We start from the raw sequence: 12,496 nt of genomic DNA, 5'->3' as shown, positions 1-12,496 counted from the left end.
TTTGAGCGTATAATTATGTTAGGTATTTAATCTATTACAAAGATATTAAAATAATCACGTGTATTATCAATATAGCAAGGCATGATAATGAGAACGTTACGTCGTTACCAGAGATAGTTAACGTCAACCGAATAATTATTAAATAATTTTAAATTAAATATTTTAATAATTTTTGATCAGTTTCGATTCCGGATAGAGATGCAATCTCTCCATCGTCGGACGAATTAATCGACAAGCGTCCTGCTACCTTAGGAAGCCCGCCCAGAACACCGCCGATATAACCTCCAAATCGTCGTTGCGCCTTATCAAATGTTTATCAATTAAAAAAAAAAATTATTTAGTGCATGTTTTTCGTGTTAGTGAAACTGCAAAATACTATGGCTTAAGTTTGAAACGAGTACGGCACCGCGAAAAATTTCAGGTTTCTCCTCCAGAAAGGCAGAGACACACGTATCGCCGTTCGCCATGGACGGTGAAGACTTTTTGACGGATCAACAGGTAAATTCATCAATTTTTACAGTCCGGTTCAGCAGTGTATTCCAAATGTTCCGATATAGTATTGTATATCTATGGTCTCAAACGATAGAGCGTTAGAATCATAAGCCCAGATAAATCTTAATTCAGCTCCGAACGATTGGAGCTGATTCATACAAGTCCATTGTTGTCCGCCCAATAACGGAGCATATTAGAGTGATTGTGACGTATGGTAGCATAGTGCCTATATCAGTATTTTTGTTTCTAACTTGTTGTACCGTATTTGATCAGAAATTAGTGTAGTTATATGTCATATATTCTCTGGTTTTGCTTAGGTATCACAATACATATTATAATAGTACTTTTTCGATGCTTAAGTTCATGTTGTTAGTGCTGAATTATTACCCTAGCACTTCAACCAACCAATTTTACTGCATAAACCGTTCTTGTGTATACAAATTACTTTAATCTTAAACATGTATTGTTGTTAGGCTTTTAAACATATTTTTGTTTTACATTTTGCTAAAAGTAGTTTTTTCTCAAGACTTAAACTAATTATTATCTACTTAAATATAAGATTAATCTTAATAACTATTATTAAATGTTAATATAAACCTTAGGTATACCTACCAATTATCAAAAAATTAGGTTGGATGATTTCAGTTCACTAAGATGTTCATATTTAATGAAGTTCATCTTTCTATGTGTGAATTAATGATCATTTTACTTACCTAAATATTTTGACTATCTTCAAACCTAAATCTACTGAATACAGGTTCATACACATACCTAGTTTTATGTTTTAGAAAACTAATAAAACTATGTTTTAAAAACACCTTTCAATTTATTTTCTCAGTAATTTGTCTGTCCAATGAGTTATTTGTTGTTCATAAGAGTTTCGTTTCTGATTTGATTGTAATTCTTTCTCAGTGAATCTAATGACATAGGTGATGATAGTGTTTCAAATTTAGAGTGTTTGAATTCATAGAAAATATAATAAAGGTTAAAAATAAATCTCTTTGTTTATTTCTAAAATTATATACATTGATAGTTAAAAATCTATTTTGTTTATTTTGCTTTAAGGTATGTGTTTATTTTCTTAACGTCAGAAAAAGACTTTTACAAGTTGCCAAATAAAAAAAAAACATTGTATTTATTGTACTGTGTGATTGTGTATGGTACTTCAAGTCATTTTAAAGTTTATGACTGCGAAATTAGATTTAATATAACTATTTAGTATTAGCATCAATGGTGCAACTTGTAGGAGAGGGGGATACATAGTATACTTGTACATCTCTAAAATATAAAAGCCTCTTCCTATAATATTTTGAAGTAAATATTAATTTTATTTATTTATTAACATTAAGTGAAACCCTCAAAGGATAGATAATTAGGTATAGAAATACATAAACGTAGAATATAATGAGAACATCATGCATACAATTTAAATTAACAATAAATACAAAAATATTGTACTATAATATTGTATATTTTATAGTTATGATATATTATATATCGAGGAGTATAGATAATAATTCACTAACTCACCATTATGTTTCCAGTTATAACATAAAAATAATCTTTAATTTTTTAACATTGTATAGAATTGGTCACAGTAATATAATTATTTGTGGCTTAATAATTATAATATATTGACAAAATAACTTTGAACACAATTTAATGATATCTTTTTTTATCTATGGCCTATGGGTGCGGGTATGTCTATATTGTTTTCATGTTAATAATTTGTTATAAACGTACAATTCAAGTAAATTGTTAAATTGTGTTGTTTACAAATTTTTTATGGATTTTTATTATGAAACACAAATATTTTAATGTTTATATTATTTTTAATATTATCTATTACTTATATTATATTATAATGTACCTCAGTATTCTTAAAATAAGATAAACAATCTAGGACCTAAGTCTTCCAGTGTCAAGTAATGTTATTTCAAATCAGTCCTCAACTGAATGCAAATAATTTTAATAGCATTATTGACTTAAATGATTGAAAGAGAAGAAGGCGTTATTCTGAATTAAGCAGTAACTTAAATAAATACAATTTACTGGACAGAAAAATAATGTTATAATAGCTATGACAATTTTATTTTGCAAAGCTGGCTACTTTTGATTATGTTAAAATATAGAACACAAACATACATTTGAAATTATTTTTAATTTATACATAAGGAAAAGGGCTCAGGGTCTTTACAATTTGTGCACCTTCAAAAATATTTGTCTAGTTGTAACTATGATTAATATGAATTTTTACTAATCTAAACAAAATTGTATAATGTTTTATTAATACATATTTGATAATTGGATAACATGTATAATTTTGTTTTGTATGTTAACATTGTTAATACATTTATTGAAAAAAAAATATTATTATCAGTACATTACCAGATTATAATTTTAATATTACAATAATATATATTCTTGAAATCGTTGCTAATAAAATTTAATATAAAACTAATACTATAGTAAAAACCTTTCAAACAAAAAAATTATTATAATGTTATGCTATCTGGTGTTTAAGTTAGCAAAACACGAGTGCTTATAAATACTCACTAAATATATTTAATCTATTCAATTTTTATTTTGAATTTTAAACTAATAATTTTTATTATATAGGCAAAGTTTGATGATGATTTTGAAGAAGAAATTTACGATGAAGACAAATATGATGCTCTTAATGATGAAACTTTTGGAAATGATATGTCAGGTAATATTGTATATGATGAAAATAGTATATTTTGCATAATAAATTAGATGTTTGATATTTTAAAATACATTTATATCTATAAAAATGTGTATTTAATTTTGTTAATCTACGAATATTTATAGCATGATAACATTGGGAACTATTTTTATAAACAAAAATAGAATTTATATGAAACAATTTCCAACTTCTTGTTATGTTATTTTGTTGTTTACTAGAAGTAATTAATTCACAAAGAAATTCATATTATACTTTGTGAATTGTTTAAATATGTTGTGATTTCAAGTTACAAACTTGATACACAATTTTGAATTTTGTCATTAAATATTTATTCTTATAGATGGTGATTGGGAAGCTGATCACGAAAAATATGCTCAATATGATGAAGTTATAAAAAAAAAATGGCCTGATGAAACAGTAAGTTAAATTATATTGTTTTTATTTATTTTAATAAGTTGGTACATTATTAAACATATCTTCATTATTTAATGTACAACAGCTTACACATTTATTTTTATCAGTTAAAACATTATGAGTGCATAATAGAAATTATTACATTCATTTCATAAATATGTATAATAATATGTTAGAACTCAGGTTTCAGTAGAAATTTACTAATAGCTGATTAGTAGAGATTCCTCACACAATTTTTTTATATTAGATAATAATATTAATTTTGAATGTCTAGTAATTTTTCATGATAGATCAGTGGTGTCTTAACTTTTGTGAAGACTATGCCACATCATATGAGTAGAAGTTGTTGTGAGCCACATCAATTTTAATAATTATATATTAAAATATAATATGTAATTAATTTTAATTGGCATTAATATCTATCGTGGCCCACGAGTTGGATACCTCTGTGATAGATGATTTAAATATTTTCAAAAGGACGCTATACCCATATTTATTCTTAGTCGTTCAAGTGCACAACATATATTATCAAATCCATACTTAGCAGCTCATATTTGACTTTGTTAGATTTAATATTTTAGTGAATTGACCTTTATGAAATGTGTGTTTGTGTTTATGTTTTTTTTACAATAATTCAATTTTTTTGTGAAGTTTTGGGTATATAATAAAGTGCAGTTTAAAAATACTCATAACTTGCATATAAATGGAATTGTCGTAAGAAAAACAACATATGAACACAGATAAAGTTCTTACTATTAAGTTTCATAATTGGTTGATTCATTTTAATATTAATTCTAGCAAAGCTAAACATGAACTGCTGATTGTTGATATATTATATTACACAGTTGTAAGCTGAAGACAACAAATACAGATGTAACGTCCTTTTAATGTAGGTTATGTACAATATACCTATATTTTAAAGTTTAATCTTATTATATTATAAACTATTTTATCTTTTTCAATTTATTGTTATGTACCTAATTAGTTATTTTAATTTTCTGTATAATATTTTTATTTGTACTTACGATATCAGTATAATGTAATCATGGCTTTTAAAGTAAACAATTTAATAAATTGAAACTAATTTTGATTAATTAAAATGTTTTATTTTAATAGGAAGTCAATGATTATTTATCCAATTCAATTCCATCCGATCCAAATGTATTCACCGAGTCTTTGAAAACATTACCAGATCTAGAAAGAGAACTAAGACAATTACACACATTTAACCACCAATATGAAGTACCGGTAATTATGTTAATATAAGTAAACCACTGCAAATAAATTGTCTTTGCTTGTAAAATGATGTTACCTATATATTTCGCTAATATGTTTGTTAATTATTAATTACTTTCAGCCTTTACCATTACCTTTCCAATATCAAAATAATTTTAATTTTGTTAATCAAAATTATAGTATTAATCAACCAAGTAATAGTTGTGGTCCAATTAGAAGACCAATTCCAGTTCAAGGCTCAAATCCTATACCACGAGTAAATAATTGCATGCTCTAAGAATTGACTAGTTAAATTTATTTTATAATTTTGTTTGCCTTTTCACCAATTGTTATTATTTATTATTAAACTGGTTTAGCGTAGTAAACAGTATGCTTAGTAAATTACGTATAAACGTATAATATTTAATGTGCTTTAATTAACATGTTGACTGTAATGAGACCACTGGTATCTGCATAGTATCAGAATATAACAGTAATTTTACAAATGTGGGAAACATCTTTGTTACTATTATATGCTATATAAGCTGTGATGATCACATTTATTTATGAATGTGAATATTTTCCACGGTATCAGACTTAGTAATAAATTAATGAATATTTTAAAATATCGGTATAGAGGAGAACATTTTTTTTAGAATGATATAAATATATAAAAGTTGTCTTAAATAGATAATGTATGTACAATTAAAATGTATCAAATATTACTATAAAATAATATAGATTGTGACTATAAGGAAAACAACAATGCAACAGTCATATAACAGTCAATATGATAATTATAAGTAATAACCCTAATAACCCTGGCAATGGGTATTTTTTCAAAGCTTGCTTCTGTGTTAAATAATATAATTGTATAACTATTATATATGTTTTGTTAAATATAGAAATATAATTCTGACTTGTTTTATAAATGTAGATTTATATATATATATATAACATTTTTGAATTTGAATTTAAATATTTGACTTATATTAATTAAATGTTTGTATTGTATATATATGTATTGATATTCCGTCACAGTAATTGAAACTAGCAAGTATAATATACTATGTAAATATTGTGCCAACTAAATAAATTAGATATTTTCTATTTGTTTCATCGGTGATTGGTTGCTTTTTGTACTTATCTGTGTATAACTACTTTATAAATACTTATTTTTTTGTTTTATACTAATATATAAAATAATAATTCAAATATTACAATGTATGTTAATTAACTTTAGATAATGTAATTCTAAGTTAATAAAACACTTTTAATAGCAATTTATACAATCAGCATACCATCATATACTTTAATAAATTAATAAGCATACAATTAAAACTATTTAAATAGTTTAATGACCCAATTACTGGATTGTCAATTTGATATGTTCCTAATATTAATTTTTATTGATACAAAAGCTTAGATATTTTGGCCATACTGATAATTTAATAGGCTGCTATTATATTTCATTTAAAATGAGATTGTACCATTATTGATCATATGTCTCATTTGTTCCGATAAAGTTTAAATGGAATGCTTATGTGTATAAAAGAAAAAAAAACTTGTACACGAAATAAAATATAAAGAACAATATTTTTTTAGATTTATAATGAAGTATTGAAACTAAAATCAAAAAGCATAATTGTATTTACATTAGTTTTTGTACAACAAGTGTTAAGTTATGTCATATTGACATATTTTAAATTGTAATTCGGAACCTAAATTACCGTCATATTTTCCACAACTTATGTAACAAGTATACATGAACTCTAATCAAGTCTCACATTTTTATATTTATAAAAATGATTAAATAAATTTTGGGTTTTTTCTAGAGTTAAGCCAAAATTATTTGTCCTTTTTTATGTGTTAGGTCACACTATATGATATATTTTACTACTAAAATTGTAAAAAATGGATGGTTCTAGTTTTACCACTAAGACTTTAATCTTTTATTCGATAAAGTTGTTTAGATATTTTTTAAAAATGATTGGTTTTTGATTTTATTAAGTATTGACTACTTTTTATAGAGTACCAATTAAAAAATTTTTAAATCTTATTTAAATTATATGAATACAAATATTAATGATGAATAATATTGTATTTGGTTATGATTTTTAGCCACAAATGTATGTATGCATGAGTGCATGACTAGTTTTGCAATATTTTTTAATAATTGTATTGCAAGTTATCAATGTTGTTAAAATTATACGTAATTAACATGTTAATCGTAAAACTAACTCATTGTTTCATAGAATGTTTTCAACGCACCTCCTGGGTTCAGAGATGTAAATGTAAATGGACATATAGATGATATTTTGACTAAACCTCCACCAAAAGTCATTTCATCAGCAATAAGTGTAGCTGACTTGGAAAGACAATTGGTATTTGTTATTTTATTTTAAAACATAGTATTTTAATATATTAATAGGATTGGGATTTTGATGCCTTAGAAATGTGGTTAAAATGCTTTCTAAATATTGTTAAAACCAAATTAATTCAGTAAATTTAAATTTGCTTAATATTATAGTAGATAAGTGATCTGAATTATATTTTTATAACATATAGTATATTATGGAAAAGCCATTATAAATAAAAATGGAAAAAAATTTGATTATGAATAATGTAGGTACTTAAATGAATTGTATACATAATGTGAAACAGATCAAAATCCCAACACTATTCAATGATAAACATAACTAACGTTGACACCTCTATGTGTATATTTTTGATTTAAATGTATGTTATGTTTTTATGTATTAATTTTATGTTTAATTAGATAGTTGTTTCTGTAAATCTTTATATCTATATACATAATCTATAACAAAAATATTTTTTGTAATTAAAATCATGTTTTATTTTTACTATTGATATGAAAATAACAGGTACTTTAAAAGGATATAATTAATTTTTAATATTGTTCATAGATTGATGCTGTAAAAGTAAGTCCAACTTACAACCGTCCTGTGCCAGAGGTAAACCAAGGATATTTACCCTTTTCTCCGTATTATAAACGTGAAGTTCCCCAGTACAATTTATCAAACGTTCGTGTTGTACCAAAAAGTAATTTATTTTGCATCATAATTTTACTCTTTAGTTTGGTTTTTCTTAATAAAACTATTTATGTTATTTTTTCTATCATAACACCGTAATATTTATAATATAGTATAATAATTAAGGTTCAAAAATTGTAGAAGTTGCATTTTTTACTCCATGCTCTTTTTTTATAGCAAACTAAGCTGAAACCAATTTTATACAATGATGAAAAAAAAACCAAAATGTTTATGCATATTCTGTAATTTTTTTAAAAAAGTGCATATTTCCTTATTTTTGTCTAACTTAATTATTTAAAATAGATATTTTAATTTTCTAAAGATTTATAAAAAGTAATAAAAGCCATAACTTTTGTATAATGCCATTTTTTTGTTAGGGCTGTGCTTGTAGCATAATGTGTTACGATTTTTATCCAACCAGTTTTTCTTTATTAAATTTCAATAATATTATAGATATTTTTGATGAAATTATAATGTAATGTATTCATAGGCGTAGGCGTGTAGCCAAATCTTTTTTCAGAGTATTCATGAAGTCTACAGTAACCCATACATTATAATAAATTTAACATAACTAATACCATTAATTATAAATATTTAGTACTAGTATTTATAATCAATGCTTGTACGTATATTTTATAAGCATGTTTGTACATTTTATGGCAGGCAAATAAAACATAAATTTAATAAGAGTGCCAAAATACACCCTGCCACATACCATATGGTATCCATACTTATGCATTTAGGGTATGCAGTAGCAATATATTTTTTTTTTACTCATTCAATACATTATTTGTTTGTATATTTTAAATTTATTATGTGTATATTTTATCAATTTTAAATTGTATAACTTCCAAGCCTTAAGAATATTAATTACTGATTTGTCTTTTAAATAACATTACTGTCTTTTGATTTCAGATTTTCCAAGGAATAATAATAACGTTCCAAGAAATCTTATAAATAATGTTAAAAGATTTAATAACAACATGGGCTATCAAAATTTTCCTAAAATGGTTAGTTATATAATTTTTTTTTTTTAATTAGTGAAGCATAAACTTATATAATATCATTACTAACAATTTTGAGTTCTAAATTCATCAAGCCATTAGTAATTATTAAGAAAATGTTATTCACATGATATATAATTACAAACTTATTTTTTTCCAGAAGAATTACTCATTTGATGAGCAGACAGATTTTACTGATTATGGTGCTGGGTTTATGACAATGAGAGAAAAACATTGGTTAGCTGGAATACAAACAATCCAGTTCCACAATAGTAACCCATTGGAAGAAGATTACTATTTTACGGTTAGCAAAAAAATACAGTGATTACTAACTGGATCAAGTTTAATTTTTTTTTTTATATTTAATCATTTTAAACATGTTATATATTCATATTAGATAATAATAGATTTTTTTTAATTATTCTGAAATAGACAAATATAATCAAGTTTCTTATAGAATAAAATATTATATTTCAACTTTAAATAGTAGCAATTGTTTTGTATTTAGTTGATAAAAATGTAATGTTTAGTATCTGAGAATAATTTATTAAGTAAAAAAAGGAAAGTTGTAAGAAATCATTTAATATGGTAATTTAACATGTTTATAATGATAAATACGTAATTAAACTCAATATTTTTTTTAAAAAAAAATTACTTCTTTTGGGTATTTTAATAATTATTTTAAAATTTGCAGATGTATCAGAAACGTCATCATGGTTCAAGTGGACCAAAACCCAACAGTAATTTTCATCAAACAGATACCCAATCCAGATTTAACAATTCATATACACAATTACACTTTGAGAATTCTTTAGGAAAAGTCCTGGTATGTTACTTTTATTGATGTCCCAAATTATAATAAATGTTAAATATATTAACAATTATTATTTATTATTAATTACAATCTTTTAAGAAGATTTCTAATTAACCATTTTTTTATAAAATTGAAAATTAATTGATATTCTAAAATAATTAAAAATATTCATGTATATTATTTAATCTAATTTTAAAAACTAATCTTAACTATAAATTAAGATTTACTATTTTTCAACAATTTATGTTGAAAATAGTCAATTAAGTTTAAGCTTATAAATTCTTCTCTTTATGATATCAATGCCCATTAATAACTATTAAATTATAACTTTTTTGTAACATTTTATTAACATTTAATGATTTAATTTTTTAAGCATCTTATCTACTTGAGATAGGAAAAAAATCAACATTTTTCATTTAAAAATAGCTATATGCATATTTTTATTTCATGTGATGGAAAATAGTAATTTTTTAATTGTTAATTAATTAAATTTCTATTTTTTTAAATTCTGTTATTATGTTGTATATATTTTTAGATTGGTAGTGTGATAACTCCAAGAAAGATGATTGATATAGAAACAAATGACTTTGCACCCTCTTCTGCATCCTCAACAGACCGAGCTGTAGTTGCCCAAAAAAATTCAAAACAAATTCTTTTAGAAATTGAACATGTAAGTTTAATTATATTTTATAAATATTTGTATAAAGTATTCATAAAATATAAAATGTATTGTTCTTCAGATGTATATACCACTACTGAAAATAGAACAAACATATTATGCAATAAGGAACAAAGCACAAGCAGCGCCTACTGTACAACAATACATTGATGAACTAACGGAAATCTTGTCAAACCACTTACATCACTTAGTATCATATGTGACTATACGTAAAGGAAAAGTAAGCAATGCATTAGTATTTAAACTAGCAAAAATCAGTTTATTTTTATAATTATGATTGATGACTTTATGGCATCATAGAAAACTTATGAATTTATTTGTCTGTTTTATTTGGTTACTAGCAATTGGTACACAGAATTTTACCTCATCTCAAAAACCCATCATTTTTATGGAGTGTATTTTTCGGTCCTTCGATTTGTACAATAATTTCAAAAGATAATGAAGATCAATTATTATTACTTTTCTTACCGTACATAAGACAATGGATATTTTGTTTATGTCTCACTGAATTAAATCAAATTGCGGAATATTTAATGAAAAATCTTTCATATGTTTTGATAAGTGTTGTAAGTACACATATATATTTTCAGTTTTATTAGATAATAATAATAATAATTTAAACAAATGTCTTTAAAAAATTGCAAAATTTGAATATTGTGATAATATTCACTTATTATTATATTATTAAAATATATATTTGCTTTTAGTTTGGCATATCAGTTATAGCAAATATGATTGAACGAGCAGAAGAAGTTCGACCCACAACAGAACGAAAAGTATTGAAACAATGGAGTATTTTCATTAGCAATGTTATATGTGTTGGTTCAGAAAATACAATACAAAGACCAGTAATTGGTTTGGACAAAAAAATTATAGAACAGCATCTCACATATTTACCGTTAGATCAATCTATTACATTAGAAAAAAGATTAAACCTTGTACAAAGAATTAGTTTCTTGGGTGACACGACTAAGAAATAATTATTCATGACAAGCATGATTTTACTTTTGTGTAAATAACAACGATCACCATTATCACTGCATAGAATTATACCACAATGGATAAATTTCTTTAAGAACATCGGGGAAAATTGTAATCTCTCTTGCACTTTATTTTCTAGATATCTAAACATTTATATGTAAATAATGTTGGAAGTTTTTTGACTGAAAACTGTTTTATTGTATTAACTTTGTTAATATTACCGTTCATCGTAAAACACTTAAGATTTTGCTAGGTTTACTGTACATTTGTCACCATTAAACGTGGTGTTTTTTTTTTCATAATTATCTTTTATTTGTTCTCAACTCATTAATACTTAGTAAAATATGAAACAATTTTTTATTATAATTAGTTAATTTTCATATTGGTAATCATTTTTATCAAAGTATAATTTTAATTTTGCTTTAAATTTATTTTATATTAATATTATGAATACTTATTTTTATATTAATGTCGTTCCAATGATAATATTAATTAAAGGAACAATTTTTTTTTATATAATTTCTATTAATTATTTTCAAGAAAAGTAATTTAATTTAATAATACTAATCAATTTAATAATTCCTACATTTTTTTTTTTTAACTTAATTTATTCTATAAAATGACCTATTATAAATTTTATTTAAAATGGAATTATCTAATTAATAACTTTTAAATTATGAAATATGTGTATGAAATATTTACTATTAAATAATTCGAGCACTAAATATTTGGTAATTTATAGTGGGTATGAATCCTATACATTTACTGATAAGTTGCAATACTTATAGTAATTGATTGTGCAAGCTATTAAAGGAAAATAATTTAAGTACCTATATAGTTATTATGTGCAATTTCAAATTAAATTGACCCCTATCATTATATTGGGTTTTTAATTATTTATTAATTTAATAAAATGTATCTTTAATACTAAAATAGGAAATTTTAAACAACTGACCATTAAATAATTTTTTATCATTATGTCAATATTACATTTATGTATAAAAAAAATATTGTTAAATAAAATAATGGTAGTGTAGAATAAATTATTATAAAATATGTAGATCATATACTTAGAAATTATTATATTAAATTGTGTTAAATTATTGTTTTTAAATTTTAAAAACCCTAAAATTTTTT

At 23.7% G+C, this 12,496-nt stretch overlaps 1 protein-coding gene across 3 annotated transcripts; it reads left to right on the top strand.

The window, feature by feature from the left end:
- The first annotated feature begins 256 nt into the window (after positions 1-256).
- LOC113556764 (protein PAT1 homolog 1) lies at positions 257-11,742 on the top strand. Of its 3 annotated transcripts, none has more exons than XM_026961897.2 (14): positions 260-498; positions 3,112-3,202; positions 3,540-3,616; positions 4,730-4,861; positions 4,971-5,105; positions 7,084-7,212; positions 7,756-7,891; positions 8,797-8,891; positions 9,049-9,189; positions 9,580-9,711; positions 10,235-10,369; positions 10,440-10,598; positions 10,720-10,944; positions 11,086-11,740. In XM_026961897.2, the coding sequence occupies exons 1-14, from the start codon at positions 466-468 to the stop codon at positions 11,356-11,358; spliced, it is 1,893 nt and encodes a 630-aa protein (XP_026817698.1). In that variant the 5' UTR covers positions 260-465; the 3' UTR covers positions 11,359-11,740. The 3 variants fall into 3 exon arrangements, with proteins under 3 accessions (XP_026817699.1, XP_026817698.1, XP_026817697.1); XM_026961896.2 differs by having other exon boundaries at positions 266-498; positions 9,046-9,189; positions 11,086-11,738; XM_026961898.2 differs by lacking the exon at positions 7,084-7,212 and having other exon boundaries at positions 257-498; positions 9,046-9,189; positions 11,086-11,742.
- The last annotated feature ends 754 nt before the right edge of the window (positions 11,743-12,496 follow it).

The sequence above is a fragment of the Rhopalosiphum maidis genome, chromosome 3 (assembly GCF_003676215.2).
Source record: "Rhopalosiphum maidis isolate BTI-1 chromosome 3, ASM367621v3, whole genome shotgun sequence".
NCBI lineage: Eukaryota > Metazoa > Arthropoda > Insecta > Hemiptera > Aphididae > Rhopalosiphum > Rhopalosiphum maidis.
The sequence above is the reverse complement of the archived record's forward strand: the minus strand, read 5'-3'. Positions and strand labels throughout refer to the sequence as shown.

What these genes read in the sequence shown, in the direction of transcription:
- LOC113556764 (XM_026961896.2), top strand. Translation starts at nt 466, where the DNA reads ATGGACGGTGAAGACTTTTTGACGGATCAACAG. An exon ending in TTTTGGAAATGATATGTCAG is followed by an intron (nt 3,203 to 3,539) that starts GTAATATTGTAT and finishes TTATTCTTATAG; the next exon opens with ATGGTGATTGGGAAGCTGAT. An exon ending in TTCTTTTAGAAATTGAACAT is followed by an intron (nt 10,370 to 10,439) that starts GTAAGTTTAATT and finishes ATTGTTCTTCAG; the next exon opens with ATGTATATACCACTACTGAA.